Source organism: Acomys russatus, chromosome 18 (assembly GCF_903995435.1).
Source record: "Acomys russatus chromosome 18, mAcoRus1.1, whole genome shotgun sequence".
Lineage (NCBI taxonomy): Eukaryota > Metazoa > Chordata > Mammalia > Rodentia > Muridae > Acomys > Acomys russatus.
Window position 1 is genome coordinate 60,588,501 of NC_067154.1, and position 16,251 is coordinate 60,604,751.

Consider the following 16,251-nt stretch of genomic DNA (forward strand, 5'->3'; position numbering starts at 1 on the left):
TAATGCTTAGGATACACAGCAGGCTCTCAACAGAGTCTAGGAAAAGGTACTGGGTTAAACTTGGGAGTTGAGAGCCAGCCAAGAATTTTACAACAGAATCTGATTGGGCTCCCTCTTTACAGGCCAGCGCATCTGTAGAACTGTTTTGTAAATACTCTTTCATTTTGGGACGCATTGTTGTCTTTAATGGCTGAGCATTTCATACATTAATATGAGTCAATTTTTTCTTTGATATGAACGTTTGCATGTGTGAATGGTAGTCATGATTTTGAGTGGTCTTCTTCCTCAAAGTGTTTTTACTTGAGCCCTGCTCTCCTAGGCTTAGAAAGACCAGTGCTGCTGTCTAAGCATGGGAGCTCAGAGAGAGAAAGGGGTGGGGGTGGGGCCCTCCGTGCTGGCTCCCACCAACTATCACTGAGATCAGCCCCACAAAACCACGTTAGGGCGTGGATCCTGACTTCTCCCAATCTTAGGCAAAGAAGCAGCCCCAAACACCCGGACGCGTCGCAGTCCCGAGTGGGAGCCTGTGCTTGGATCGCAGGCGCAGGGGTGCGGCGGAGAGTCCCGGGATGAGCAATCCCTCTTCCGGGGCAGCCCCAGGACATGAGTCACAGGACAGCGGCGGGAAGGGGCGGCCTGAGTCACGGCCCAGGGGGGAGGAGGGGACACCGCGGGGCCAGAGACAGACTGCTGGAGGCGGGAGGCGTCCGCGGCCGGGGCTCCCGCAAAGCCCGAGGGCGCGGCCACGCGTAGGGAGGCAGGACAGGGACGCGAGCCAGCCGGCGGCGCCGAAATCTCCCGCGCTCAGGAGCTGGCCCCTCCTCCCAGGCCCGGCCTCGTGCCCCTCGCGGCGGCCGGGCCACGGTCGGCTCCTCCCCGACCCGCGACCCGCGGCTCACCCAACCCCAAGCCCAGGCGCGCAGCCGGCCGGCCACCCGCTTCGCCGGCCGCACACGCCCGGCAGCCCCGCCTCCCGGCGCGCGGGCGAGTGACGACACCGCGGGCTGCGTAGCCAATCGGCGTGGCCCTCGAGGAGGCGGCCTCGGGCACGCCCGCCCCCCCGCCAGCCGCGAGCCAATGAGACGCCGGCGCCGGCGGCCGCGGCGGGGTGAGAGGTCGCGAGGCCCCGCCCCGTCCCCTCCGGGCCCCCGTCGGCCCCGCCCTTCCCGCCCGGCCCCTCATCCCCGCGCCGCCGCTGCTGGTGCCGGTCGCCGCGCTGGGCCCGCCCCCAACCCTCCCGCCGGCCCGCCAGCGCGCCTCACAGCTCCCTCCTTCTCTCTCTCACGCCTAGCGCAATGGCGGCGGCCGCGGCGGAGCAGCAACAGTTCTACCTGCTCCTGGGAAACCTGCTCAGCCCCGACAATGTGGTCCGGAAACAGGCGGAGGTGAGCGAATCGGCGGCCACGGCCGCCCGGCGCGCCGATCCTTCCTTCCCCCTCCCCGGCCCGGTTGGCCCCGGCGGCCGAGCGGCGCAAGTCGGGCCCGGCTTGGCGGACGGCGGCCCCGCAGCCCACGTGCGCGCCTCCCGGCCTCCCGCCCCGGCCTTTCCTGCCCGTGCGGCGGTGGCGGCGGCGCCGGTTGCCTGCCTCGCCGCCGAGCCGCGCACACGTGCCGCCCCGCCCGCCCGCCCGCGGGCCCCGCACGGCTCCCGCCTCCCCCACCCCTGCGGCTCGCTTTTCCTACCCAGCCCTGCCTGTCGCTGCCTCGGCGGCGGCGTCATCTCCCCCCGCGAGCCTCTCTCCGGTTTCTAGAACGAAGTGCACATGCCGATCCCTTGGATCTCATGCCAAGTCGCCTTTCAGGGACTCCTGCTAGCCACCCTCCCCGCTCTGCTCGTCCTCCTTCGAGTCTTGGTTGGGCTCCAGAGGTTTGGTTTAATAAATGGGATGTACCGGGGCCCGCGATTGTCTAACTGGGCCAGTGCCACATCTTTTCCTGTAACCCAGATCGTCCTCGGTCTTGGTTCGAGAGAATTCCATTTCAGATGCAGCTGTAAGCCTGTGTGCAAACTAATAGTGAGACTACTGATTGAATAGAAGACGGAGGGTACATTGTTAGTGTTGAGACCTAGGTTTCAGTGAGGTAACTTCTGGGAAAGTTAACGATACTTTGAGTTCCTTGTGACCATGTGTCTGAAGTGTTGTGTTTTTTTAGGAGACTCGCTGAAGAGATTGGATACCTTTACCCAGCACAGGTGTATTTTACATATTGCCAGTGAAGTTGACATGTCTTGTATTTTGCGACCTAACGTTAGACTGTCGCACAGTTACTAATTATGCTTTGAATAGAAAAGATATTCTGGTCACACTTTGTAAATAAGACGGAAGCTTCTGTAAGAAATGACGCTTTAAAACTATATATATCTATATATATAGTTTTTTTTTTTTAATGGTTTTTTGAGACAGAGTTTCTCTGTGTAGCCTTGACTGTCCTGGACTCACTTTGTAGACCAGGCTGGCCTCGAACTCACAGCGATCCGCCTGCCTCTGCCTCCCGAGTGCTGTGATTAAAGGCGTGCGCCACCATGCCCGGCTAAAACTATATATATATATATATATATTTTTTTTTTTTTTTTTTTAATTAACTTCCGCGGGGAGGGGAGCTGGTTCACACAGGCCCTCAGATCTGTCGCAGCCCCTCGCCTGAGCTGGCTGGGTACTGTGATTGCAGGCACGAGTTCCCATGCCTGCCTTATTCCTGTAATACACAGTGTTCCGTTCTTAACGATTCTCCGCGTTTTAAGTATCTCATGAGTCGTCCTAATAAATGTGTCTCAGACGCATTCAGGTGTGCATCAGTGCTCTCTGGGTGGGTTTACAGTACGTGTTATTCTGCCATTTGTGTTTCCACTCACGTCCTTTCACACTGTCACTTAGAAGACTGCCCATTATATAGATAAGGTGCATAATTTATACCAGCATATTCCAATGAATGGGTAATTGATGCTTCCAGTGTCTTCAAAGAGTACTGCACATAGAAGTGCGTGTACACTTGTCTGTGGGTACTTTGCAAGGTTTATTGTGTGTTTAGAAGTAGTATGCATGTATTGCTTGCAACAGTTTTGCACGTGGGATATGATGATGCACAAACATTTTGATACGTTCTGCAAAGTCGAGGTAATTTTTTAAAACCAAAGCAAGTTCCTAATCCCACCCTATAATAGAGATTTCCGTGTGCTGCGGAGCAGAGCTGCATTGTAATTAGTAAGCTAGTTTGACTCTCCCCCTTCCCTCCAGCTGCTTAAGTCTATTGTCAAGCCTGGTGGGGAATCTCTGTTCTGTTGAACTAAATACCAGTGTCTGGCTCAGCTGGAATTCCAGTTTGGTGCCTGTTGTAAGTCTTTCATCTGTCACATCACTCCAGGGATAGCTGTAGCGTGCAGCACATTTCTCAGAAAGAGCAGTTGGAAATAAGCACGGTTAGTGCGCGGGACGTTCAGACACCGAGAGCGCACTTCCGTGCAAAGCCCGTGCTGGGGTGCAGAAGAAGTTTCTCAGTTTGGCAAAAGAGTAACCCTGAGGAGGTTCCTTGGGACCGTATAGTATATAATACTAAGTGGTGAGTGAAGCTTACTAGGAAAACACATATTTGAGGCGAAAATGGCTGCACAAAAGCTCTCAATGTCCCCCCTTTTGCATGGGGAAATCTATAAAAAAAGGTGAACAAAACAGAATACAAAGTCTGATTAAAAATAAATGTAGAGATGTTACTGGAGCTGAAAAGCTGGCATGGGCTCTGAGAATATATTTGTAATTTATTCAGTCAAAATAAAAATACTTAACTGACACACAGATACCAAAGTTTTTTTGGTTTTTTTGTTTGTTTGTTTGGTTGGTTGGTTGGTTTTTCCAGACAGGGTTTCTCTGTGATAGCCTTGGCTGTCCTGGACTCACCTTGTAGACCAGGCTGAGTTTTTTGATTTTTGAGACAGGGTTTTTCTGTGTAGCCTTGGCTGTCCTGGACTCTGTAGCCCAGGCTGGCCTCTAGAGATCCACCTGCTTCAGCCTCCCAAGTGCTGGATTTAAAGTTGGCCCCCACCACCACCCTGCTAAATATCAAACTCTTGACTAAGGTTACTTTTGCTCTTATGTTAAGTCAGGTACAATGACGGTCATGTTGCTATATTTTGTTAAAAGTGATTGGAAGATTTTGTCTTCAAAGAGGTCTCTCCATTTGTACAGGCTATTTAATAGACATCCCTCCCTCAAGTCTCCAAGGACTCTCCAGCTTTATAGAAAATGTTTCTCATATTTGAGGAAGTCCCAGCACCGGGAGCAGAGGCAGGAGGAGCTCTTGAGGTCAAGGCCTTCAGGGTCTAATAATTTTCAGGGTCTAATAATTTCCAGGCTCACCAACCAGGGCTACAGAGAGACCCTACTTCAAAACAGAAATAAAGAAATGGTTCTGAATGTTCCTTTGTCTCAGAAGACAATATTTAACATGGATAAGCAAGTAAGGAATTGACAAGCAATTCAGAGGCATTACTGGGTGTTCTTACCTGACATGGTGTATTTCCTTAATTGTAATGTTTGTGTTGAAGGGTAACATTGGAAATATGCTGCATCAGGGAACCAAGATATTCCTAAAGCAGAGCTCCTGGTTCCTCCTCTTGCATTTCCTCTGCATATTTATGGAGTGAGTGAGCCGAGCACTTAGCACTTCTCCCTTGTGCGCAGGGAAAGGGGGGCGAAGGCCTTGGCAGGTTGTAGTTGTGTAGCAGACTTAGGGTTGAAATGTAGAGCACCCTGGACACACTGGACCAGTGCTGGGAACCCTCGGTTGCACGTCCGGATATTTGGTGTGCAAAGGCGGGAAGATGCAGTCTCGGCATTTGTGGAACTTAGTCGGCCTAGGCTAAGACAGGCTGGACTTAGAGACGAGCTCCTCCTCCACTCCATCACCCTTGCCTACTCTTCTGAAGTGGTGTGCTAGAGTGTTTCCCGCCATCCACCATGCGGATGCAGAGACCCTATTCTAGGAGTGCAGTGCTGTTCATACTGAAGTTTCCCATGGTGGACTTACACCTCATCCTTGGACCGTGAGGAATGTTTGCTTACTTTATTCTCACTGTGCAAGAAGTGGGCCCACCTGGGTGCGAACTGCAATCCCTCTCTGCCTGCATGTACACCTGCGTACCAGAAGAGGGCGTCAGATCACATTACAGATGCTTGAAAATACGACCTCTGGCCATCACTCCAGCCCTATGCTGGGTTTTTCAGTGATTGCCCAGGGGAGAAGTTTTTTTCAATAACATGTTAATGGTTTATAGCATCTCCCAGTGGATCTTACATTGTGCTGGGTGCAAGAAATTAAGAGATTTATTACATTGTTACTGTTCTATAAGACTTGCCTTTGGGGTTTTTTATTTGGAGTAGTTTGTGACTTGCTGGTTATTTGTATTTTTTAGTTTCTTGTTTGTTTTCGTTTGTTTGTTTTTGTTGTTGTTTTTGAGACAGGGTTTCTCTGTGTACCCTGTGCTGTCCTGGACTTGCTCTGTAGACCAGGCTGGCCTCGAACTCAGAGACCTGCCTGCTTCTGCCTCCCTGAGTGCTGAGACTATAGGCCTGTGCTGCCTCGGCCTGCTTGTATTTTTGTTTTTTAGACAATAGTGTCACCCTGTAGCCCAGGTTGGCCTGGAACTCTAGGTAATGTGATCCTCATCCTCTCTTTGGCTTCCCACGTGCTGTAATTACAGGCACAAGCCACCACGACCAGCTCTAGGAGACTTTGGGTTTTTGTTTGTTTTGGTTTGTTTTTCATTTGTTTATTTTTGTTTTTCGACACAGGGTTTCTCTCTGTAACCTTAGCTGTCCTGGACTCACTTTGTAGACCAGGCTGGCCTCGAACTCACAACGATCTACCACCCAGCTGACTTTTTTATTTTTAATGACAGCTTTGCTGAATTTTTGTTTTTTGTGTTGTTTTTCTGTTTGTTTTTTTTTTTGTTTGTTTGTTTGTTTTTTGAAGTTGCTTTGGTAAAAATTAAGTGAAAAATTTCAAGATACAGATCCATTTTTATAATCAGCTTGTGAACATCTTTTACATAAATTAGCTCATTTTTTGTGTAAATAAACTCAGCATAGCATCTCAGCTGTACATAACCTGTGGGCACAGTTTTTCAACGTTGTATAGTGGGACTGTGGGTCTTAGGTTCATGTACCCTCACAAATCTGTTTTTCCTCAGAGTAAGATGTTTAAGGAGTTTACAAGAACTTCTGAGTTAGCTAGCCCCAGGAATGAAGCTCAGAGCTCTGGGTACCAAAGGGATTGGAAGGGCGGTTGCCTTGGGAGACCAGGCTCTGCCATTGTTCTCTCTCAAGGTATAAAACTCGGTCACCTAGTCTGCCAGTATCTCAGATGCTATGACGCACGGAGATGCTGTAAAGGAGACGCCTGGGACAGGCTCTGAGTAGCCTTTATCTTCCTCCTGTGCCTGTTTTGAAAATCTAGTGATGGCAGGTAAGGTCTTCAAACTTAGACTGCTGAGGAGTTAATATCTACTTTAGATAGGTGCAAAAAGACCGTTCACTGAAAGTTTCCAGGTAAACTACTGCAGATGGGCTTAAATTGGCCTTGTGTTCCAGGCAAAAGGGCTTGCTGTTAGGCCTTTTACCCGTGCATTCTTTTCCACATAGTGGAGATTAGTTTGAGATCCCTTCTAACAACTTGAGGTTTTTTTGTTTGTTTGAGATTTTAATATAATTACATTTTTTCCCTCTAAACCCTCCCATACACTCTTCCCTGCTCTCCTTCCAATTTGGGCTTTAAAAAAAAGTAATTGTTACCGCATGCATATATGCACATGCATATATATTTCTAATTAGAACCTGTCACGTCTGTATGTTACTTGTATGTTTTCAAGGCTGACTATTTGGCTCTGAACAACGAATTGATGTGCTCTTTATGGAGAACACCACACAATTTGCTTTGGACTAATGTCATCTACTTTTGGGTGGTTTGTTTCCCTTTTTTGGCTAAACTTCTCTGGACTACAATCATTTGGTGTTTTGTTTTGTTTTTCAAGACAGGGTTTCTCTGTGTAGCCCTGGATGTCCTGGACTCACTTTGTAGACCAGGTTGACCTTAAAGGCCAGCTTGTTTTTTAATTATATACTAAGGTGTTAGAATAACCCTTCCTTGAAAATGCAGCATAAAGAATTTGGATGTTGTAGCTGGGAGTGGTGGTACTTGCCTTTAATCCAAGCACGTAGGAGGTAGTCAGATCAAGGCCAGCCTGGTCAACAAATGAGTCCATGGCAGCCCAGCTTATACAGAGAAGCCCTGTTTTAAAAAACCAAGGAAACAAAACAGCGAAAAGATTAGGATACCTTCCCTTTCTCTATTGCTTTATCTAAGGCATGTATTTGATGTTTGTGGGCAACTGAGATTTGAACCCGCTCTCTATAGTCGTGGTGGCGCACACCTTTGCCCTTAATCTAAGGCAGGCGGATCTCTGTGGGTTCCAGGTCAGCCGAAGCCCTACCAAAAAAAAAAAAGGTGTTGACAAAATAAAGTAGTTTCTCAGAATATCGCTTATTTTGCAGTGTCATATTATGTTTGACAGGTGGTTGTTTTCAAGACAGGGTTTCTCTATGTAGTCCTGGCTGTCCTGGAACTTGCTCTGTGGGCCAGGCTGGTCTCGAACTCTCGGAGATCCACCTGCCTCTGCCTCCAGAGTGCTGGGAGTAAAGGTGTGCAGTGCACCCCCACTGCCTGATTTATTTAACCATTTAAAAAAATTTTATTTGTATGGGTGCCTGGTGCCCATGGGGACTAGAAGAGAGCGTCGGAGCTCCTGAGAGACCGCCGCAAGCCGCGGGGCCTGCGCTGGTGCCCTGGCCCTGCAGGGTGGTGCATGCCCTTGCCTACTCAGCCAGCTTCCCAGCCCCACGCTTGACTTGTTTTTTCTTTTGATTGTGGGACATGAATTCATGTTAAGCAGAAGACATGGGTTTTGAAAGCATGCAGACATGAGGCGGTAAGTACAAACCTGGTTCTCAGCAGCTCACTTCACCAAAGACCCCGCGGACAGCAGCCCTGGCCGGCTTAACTTGTGCTCCAACCCTCCATTGTCTCCTCTAGGAAACCTATGAGAATATCCCAGGCCAGTCCAAGATCACGTTCCTCTTACAAGCCATCAGAAACACCACAGCTGCCGAGGAGGTGATGTTTCCACGGCGACACGCTTGTCATGCCTGAGATAAGCTGCGGTGCTGGGGGGTCAATGCTGGGGGGGTTCCAGTGGCTAAGGAGGAGGGTTCCAGCTCATCAGTGCATTACACACATTACACACACAGCAAACCATTTCTAGCTGTAAAGTAGTTTTTTACATTAATTCTCATTCTAAAGAAAGAAAGGAAGTCTATTCACAGAGCTTTTGGGGGAAAATTAGATTTACTTATTTTGTGTGTATGAATGCTTTGTGTATGTGAATATATGTACACACATACGTGCCTATGGATTGTTGTGAATCAATATGTGGGTGCTGGGGACAAACAAAACCAGGTCTTTTTCAAGAATGGCAACTGCCGAGCCATCTCCAGCCCTTCACACAACATATTAATGTTAATGAAATATTTTGAAAATAAAAAATTTTAATGTATGCATATGGCCATCTCTAGATAAAGCATGTGTGCTGAAGAGAAGCTTGGGTATTGACCAATTTTAAGGTTTCTCTTTGTAGTCTTGGCTATACTGGAACTCATTCTATAAACCAGACTAGCCTCATACTCAAAGAGATCCACCTGCCTCTGCCTCAACAGTGCTGGGATTAAAGGTGTGTGCCTCCACACCCAGCTGCTGTTTTTTATTTATTTATTTATTACTTATACAGTGCTCTGCCTGTGTGTGTGCCTGCAGGCCAGAAGAGGGTATTAGATCACATTACAGATGGTTGTGAGCCACCATGTGGTTGCTGGGAATTGAACTCAGGACCTTTGGAAGAACAGCCAGTGCTCTTAACCTCTGAACCATCTCTCCAGCCTCACATCCAGCTGTTTTTATATATATATTAGGATGAACCTTTTAATGAAGATTGAAGCAGAAAAGGAAAGGTGCCCAAAAAGAAAGATACACCTCAGAAGCCTGGTTTTAAAATGTGTATGTGTCCCTACATGTACACACATGTATTTAAAGGCCAGAGGTTGATCAGGTCTCTTCAACAGTTGCACTCCACTTTATATTTTGAGATGATCTCTCACTGAACCTGGAACTCGCTGATTTGGCTAGGCTGACTGGTGAGCAAGCCCCAGGATTCTTCCTGGTTCTGGTCTCCCAGACCTGGGACTATAAACATATGCTACCATACCTGTTTTTTTTACAGGCACTTTGCCAACGGAGCCATCTCTTTCCCTAGTCACCTTCTTTTAAAGAGGGGAGCGGGAAGGGACCAAGGTCTCACATTGTAGCTCAGGCTACCTTAATCGTGACAGTCTTTTGTGTCTGCCTTGCAGGGAGTTGGGATTTTTAGTAAATTATCTATTGTGCGGAGATTTAGATTTCCTGGATTTGTTTTGTTTTGTTTTTTGAGACAAGGCTTCTCTGTGTAAGGCTATCTTGGAACTCTCTTTATAGACCAGGCTGGCCTTGAACTCATATCAGTCCGCCTGCCTCTGCCTCCTGAGTGCTGGGATTACAGGCATGGCCAATATCCTGGAATTTTAATGCATTTCCCCTGTGGTAAAATAGAACTACTTACTGGGCTTTTTTGGTTTTTCAAGACAGGGTTTCTCTGTGTAGCCTTGGCTGTCCTGGACTCACTTTGTAGACCAGGCTGGCCTGGAACTCACAGCGATCCACCAGCCTCTGCCTCCCAAGTGCTGGGATTAAAGGCGTGCGCCACCACGCCCGGCATACTGGGCTTTTATAGTTTGTTATTGTGTGCTTAGTGCCCAAATTTTATTGCTTCCTACTATAAAATAATATCCTTACAATATTAACTATCTTTTTTTTTTTTGGTTGTTGTTTAATTTTTGTTTTTGTTTTTCAAGACAGGGTTCCTCTGTGTAACAGCTCTAGCTGTCCTGGAACTCGCTCTGTAGACTAGGCTGGCCTCGAACTACAAAGATCCGCCTGCCTCTGCCTCTGCCTCTCCCAAGTGCTGGGATTAAAGGCATGCACCACCACCGCCTGGCTATTAACTGTATCTTACTTTGAGAAAAGTGTCTCGAAAATCCTGCCTACAAGCCTTGCATGTGTAGAGAGGTCATAGATGCTCTCTTGGCTGACAGTCAACTTCTATAAATGCTTGTGATTAGAAAGAGTTAGGGTTTTTTAGTTGGTTTTTGGGGGGGGGGTCCCCAAGTGTGGTGCACGCCTTTAATCCCAGCCCAGAGACAGAGGTGGGTGGATCTCTATGAGTTCGAGGCCAGACTGGTCTACAAAGAGCGTTCTAGAATAGCCAGGGCTATTATACAGAGAAACCCCGTCTTCAAAAACAAAAACAACAATGACAACAAAAAAGACATTTTTAATAATGTGCTTTAAAATGAATTACTAAAAATAGGACACTGAAACCCATCAATGCCATAGGGTTGGAAATATTTCCCTAGTAAGGCATGTGAGGTTGATAACAATGTTTATCTACTACTAGGCTAGACAAATGGCTGCTGTTCTCCTCAGACGTCTTTTGTCCTCTGCATTTGATGAAGTCTACCCAGCTCTTCCATCAGATGTCCAGACCGCCATCAAGAGTGAGCTGCTAATGGTTATTCAGATGGAAACACAATCTAGCATGAGGAAGAAAATTTGTGACATTGCTGCAGAATTGGCCAGGAATTTAATAGGTATGTGCACAGTGTGATGCAAGACGGGGAAGGGCATATTAGCTGTTGTGTTTATTTGGGGCTTTTTGAGACAAGGTCTTGATTAGTCTTAAGTTGTCCCAGAATTCTCTGTGGCTCACAGTGGCCTGCGCTGCCCTGGCCCCCTCATATTGGGGTTACAGTCGTGCACCACTGTGCTGCCCTTTTTTTCTTCTTTCCTTTCATGCTTTGAGACAGGCTCTGTACAGTCCTGCCCCAGCTTCCCGTGTGGTGGGCAGCAGGTGAGAGCCACCATGCCTAGGACTCAGGGTTCTTTTTTAGAATATTTACAGACACCAAAGAGCTGTGTATTCCACCCAGAATTTCAACAGTTGCTATTCAGAGTGTCCTTGTCCCTTTTTGTGTTTTGACTCTGGGTCTCGTGTAGCACTGGCCTGTTCTGAACTTGCTAACTGCCTCTGCATCCCAGGTGCTGGGGCTACAGGCGCCTGTTAACACACCAGTAGTTCAAGGAACGTTTTCCTTCCTTTCTTGAGTTTGGAATATAACCTTCCACATGCCAGACAATTCTACCATTGAGCGGCAGTCTCTAAAGCCCCTAGGAAAACTTGTAAATGGTGTAAGGGGCTGGGGAGGGGAGTTGGTTAGTGGGTAGATTTTTAGGCCTGTCTTAATCCCCCTGTAATTATCCTTAAATTGGAACAAAGTAAGGGTATTTTGTTGATAGGAGTGCAGCGCAGTGGTAGAGTTCTTGGCTAGTATGCTCTAGGCTTGAGATTTAGTGCCTGAGCCACAAATGAACTTAGAAGCAGGAGTTTGGTTCTGTCTATTTTGGGGGGCAGGGCTATCTGGCTTTTTAAAAAGAAGATAATGGGGGAATGGAAAGGGAAAGAGAAGACAACCCACTGGGATCTGGGCTGACCCCGTGCTCATAAACAGTTAGCTGTGGCACTGCGAACAGTAGTCCCAAAGGGGCACAGTGCCTTATATGTTTGCTCTTCATGTGTCCAGGCTAGCGGTAAACTTAGGGCAGTTGTCCTTCGGCATCCCGGGTGCTGGGCTGTGGATAGGCTTGGGTCCGTTCCTTGCGGTGCTCTTTTCTTTTGCGGTACTGAGAGTGAAATGGGAAGTTTCCCACATGCCAGGCAAAGAGGCTTCACCACCTTCCCAGGCTGGCCTTGAACCTGTGGTGGTTTGTTTTGTTTTCTGCCTCAATCGTGGTATTTTATGGCTGTACCACTGGGTCTGGCTTTAAGTCTCTGTTTTTCTGTCTTGTAAAATAAACACTGATAGCAGCCTGTAGCACTTACGTAGCACTTCTATGCACTCCGCAGTGTATGCTGGCCACATGCCTAACAGAACGAGGCCTGTCTGGGACTATGGTGAGGCCCTGTCTGTAATCTCAGCACTTGGGAGGCAGAGGCAGGTGAATCGCTATGAGTTCAAGGCCAGCCTGGTCTACAAAGCAAGTGCAGGACAGCCAAGGCTACACAGAGAAACCCTGTCTCGAAAAACAAAACAAAACCAAAACGAAAGTAATAATTACTTTGAATTCAAGTCTGGCTCTGCCTCAGCAGTGGAGGGGGGAGTGTGCAGGGGGTTACTACCAAACACACAGAGGAAAGGACTGCCCACTACAGTCCCGGTAAGCAGGGCTGCTGTCTGCTGACATAAACTTTTATGTATAGTTGTCTTCTTAAACTTACAGTGCTGTTGTCACACTTAGAAGGCTGGTTTGATGGGATTTGTAATCGCACAGGTGGCCTGTGCACTAGTATGTATTTTGGCCCACACGTATTTTAAAGTCTGAGCTGCAGCCCTCATGTCTGAACTTTGTAGATGAGGATGGCAACAACCAGTGGCCTGAAGGTTTGAAGTTCCTCTTTGATTCGGTGAGCTCACAGAACATGGGACTCCGGGAAGCTGCCCTTCACATATTCTGGTATATAATCTGTACATCTTACCTGATTGTTTTAGCCTAAAAGTTTTGAGAGTTATAATAATTTCTTTAGTTTTGTATTCGTGTTGGAAACAAGTCTGAAAGAAACAGGAGCAGCTGCTCTGTCCACACGTGGCAAATTTGTATATATATGCCTTTGACAGTTCTGGAGTGTTCTCACACAGGACCACTTTGGTGATGATGTTTTGAACATGAGAACACTACGGGTCATTTGTGGTGTGTTTTATAATGTTTTAACAAGCTTCTCTGTGTTCGGGAGCAGTGATCGGAGCTTAGCATTCGGTGACTGTTACATGGTGGTCTACTTTTAAAATATCAGCAACACTAGAGTTATAACCTCGCAAGTTGTAAGCAGTATAGAACAGTCTGCAGACTCCACATCACTGCTGTTGCTCAGTACAACAGCTTGAGTGCCCTGGGTCAGCAAGCTGAGGTGGGAGGTGTGGGGCTCTAGGCCCACTTCACTGTCCCTCCATGCACACTAGTGAGCCTCCCAGCAGACACAGACTGAGGAGAGGAGAGAGCTGCATGACTTGTTCACTCGCCCAGGGCAGGTGGCAGGCGCTCTTCTAAGGACTGGCGGGTACTGTTAAATCTGGCTAAGCCACACTGTGCAAAGACACGATACAGCTTTTAAAGACTTGTTTTGAATCGTTTCTTAGGAACTTTCCTGGAATTTTTGGGAACCAACAACAGCACTATTTGGATGTCATCAAACGGATGTTAGTTCAGTGTATGCAAGACCAAGAACATCCTTCGGTAAAGAATGTCACTCCACTAGTTACTGCCGCCGCAGGTCTCACCTGTGAGCTGAGTTCATGGCATAAAGGGCTATTTTTACTTTTTTATATCTTTTTTTCCCCCATGTTTATTTATTCCTGTGGGTGTGAATGTTGACATGTCCATGCCAACAAGAAAGGGGCAACTTTCAGGAGTCTCGTCTCTCGTACCTCTTTTGTGGGGGCTGAGGATCAGACTATGCTGCAAGCACTGTTACCCTCTTAGCCATCTTGCCAGCCCCCCATTTTTACTTTTATACCTTAAAATATAAATACTGGATTCACTGAAGGTTCAGCTTGAATCTGCCAAAACATTCTCACAAATGGCCTCCTCCTGCCTCCCTTCAGATCAGGACGCTGTCCGCCAGAGCTACGGCTGCCTTTATACTCGCCAATGAGCACAACACTGCTCTGTTCAAGCACTTCGCAGACTTGCTACCCGGGTTCTTACAGGTGAGAAAGCACCTCAGTGCACACAGTGCTATCGGGGGCGGGTTTCCAGGAGAGCACATTTCCCTCACTCACTTGTCCAGTCAGTGTTTAGGGCTTGTTAAGTGCTAGCATTAGCCGCACAGCAGTGAGCACCTGTGCCCTCTGCACCCGCATTGGCTGTCCTTGAGAGGGCTTCTGGCCTGTGGACATCATCCTGAGGCCCAGGCATCAAATTCAGATTGCCAGTTTTGGCTGCGGGTCTTTACCTCCTGAGCCACTTCTCTGCCTCACAACGGTGGTTTTGACATAGGTGTGTTTTGTTTTTTCAAGCAGGTTCCTTTTCAGATAAGATTTCTCTGGGTAGCCCAGGCTGTCCTGGAACTTGAAGATCCCCCTACCCCTGCCTCCTGAGTGCTAGGATTAAAGGCCTGTCCCAGACGCTGAGACAGGATCTCACAGCCTAGCTCCCTCAAAATCAAGTTTGAGTGCTGTTGAAAGACTGACAGGTTTTTTGTTGAAGTTTTTGTTTTTGATTGCTCTTCGGGGTTTTCTGTAGTTTTCTTTTGAGGGAAGATGGAAGGTAGCCTGTGTTTGCCCCTAACTTGCTAAGTAGCCAAAGATGGCTTTGGACTTCATACCCTGACTCTGCCTTGCAAGTCCTGGAATTTACATTAAGTTTATGAGGTGCTTAAAAACGAAGTACAGGACTTCCTGCACACCATGCAGCAAGCGCTATAGTCGAGTGGCGTCTGCAACCCTAAAAGGCTTCTTTGGTCCTTAAGATAGCAGTTACAAGATCTTCATGTTTTGTTTTATTTTATTTATTTATTTACCTATTTATTGGTTTTTCAAGACAGGGTTTCTTTGTGTAGCCTTGGCTGTCCTAGACTCGCTTTGTAGATTAGGTTGGCCTCAAACTCACAGCGATCCACCTGCCTCTGCCTCCCGAGTGCTGGGAATAAAGGCCTGCGCCGCCACGCCCGGCTGAAGAGCTTCGTGGTTTCGAGGTAGCATAAGTAATTACTAAGTTTAGATTTCCAGCTGGTCTGTGAGACTTAAATCCTTTAGTACAGGGAGAAGCTAAGGAGGAAAGACCATCCTTGCCCAAGAGCACACAGTCTAGGAAGTGAGAGAGCTTACAAGGCTTGGCACAGTCTGCAGCTTTACATTTAGTTTGTAGCTGGGCGTGGTGGCACACACCTTTAATCCCAGCACTTGGTAGGCAGAGGCAGGCAGAGCTCTCTGAGTTCAAGGCCAGCCTGGACTACAAACAGAGTTCCAGGGTAGCCAGGGGTACACAGAGAAACCCTGTCTCAAAAAACCAAAACAAACAAAACATTTATAGTTTGCAGTATTAGCTCCCAAAGACAAGATGCTAAGGTCACCTCCTGCTTAGTTACAAACCAAAGATTGGTTTGGGTACTGTAGTGATTGTCAGTTTTGTCCAACATCTGGAGTTGGTTGGCTCGTTGGTTTGGAGTTAGTTTTTTGGCAAATATGTCTTATCCTAAAATGAAATCGTACAGGTAGCACAACTCAATTGTGTATCTATGCCCATTGCCAAGTAAGAAGAAATAAAATGCAATGCAGTAAACGACCCACTTTTCCGCAAGCAAATGCTGAGGCACAGCTACCCTAGAAGACCATCAGACAAAATGGTCTGCTTTGTGCACATAGCTAAAACTGGACAGATAAAAGTGTTGATCAGTCAAGCACCGCTTTGCTTTTCTGTTGGTAAGATTTCCTGACATGGGGCCTGGGGAGACAGCTCATCCTGTGTAGAATGCTTGCAGTGTGAGCATGGGGCCTGAGTTTGGATCCCTGGCGCTATAGTGCCAGAGACCGGGTGTGTCCAGGGGGTCACTGGATAGCCAGTCTAGCCCAGAGCCAGCCTTTAGGTTCAGTGAGAGATGCTGTGTTAAATGCAAGGTGGCAGGCGTAGAGGAGCGCACCCTGATGTTGACCTGGCCTCCACACGTGTGAGCGAGCATGCAGACACCACGCAGATACCGGAGTCCTTCACATCAAAGTGTTGGTTTTGCATATGACTGGGTACTTGAAACCCTTTGTTGCCTCAAGCTGCAGGAGGCAGGCGCTGTAGAAGCAGCTGTTGCTGTAGGAGGTGGTGATGATAAGACTGCTGGAGCTGGTGGCCACCACTGTTCTCCACGCTTGGGAGGCAAAGGCGGTTGGATCTCTTGATTTTTGAGGCTAACCTTGTGTACAGTGAGCTCAGACCAACCAGAATTAACAAAAAGTGTGTGCATATTCACTGTATACAGTTTTCCCTCTCTATTTCGTCATAATTGGTTCAACC

The 16,251-nt window shown here is 47.8% G+C and overlaps 1 protein-coding gene across 1 annotated transcript in view; it reads left to right on the forward strand.

The window, feature by feature from the left end:
* Positions 1-1,206: 1,206 nt before the first annotated feature.
* Ipo5 (importin 5) overlaps positions 1,207-16,251 on the forward strand; it is a 36,492-nt gene continuing 21,447 nt past the window's right edge. Inside the window, exons 1-6 of the mRNA XM_051160983.1 lie at positions 1,207-1,385; positions 8,083-8,163; positions 10,592-10,784; positions 12,603-12,705; positions 13,386-13,482; positions 13,851-13,955. Coding sequence (XP_051016940.1) covers positions 1,296-1,385; positions 8,083-8,163; positions 10,592-10,784; positions 12,603-12,705; positions 13,386-13,482; positions 13,851-13,955 — 669 coding nt within the window. The 5' untranslated portion in view covers positions 1,207-1,295. The remainder of the gene's footprint in view (positions 1,386-8,082; positions 8,164-10,591; positions 10,785-12,602; positions 12,706-13,385; positions 13,483-13,850; positions 13,956-16,251) is intronic.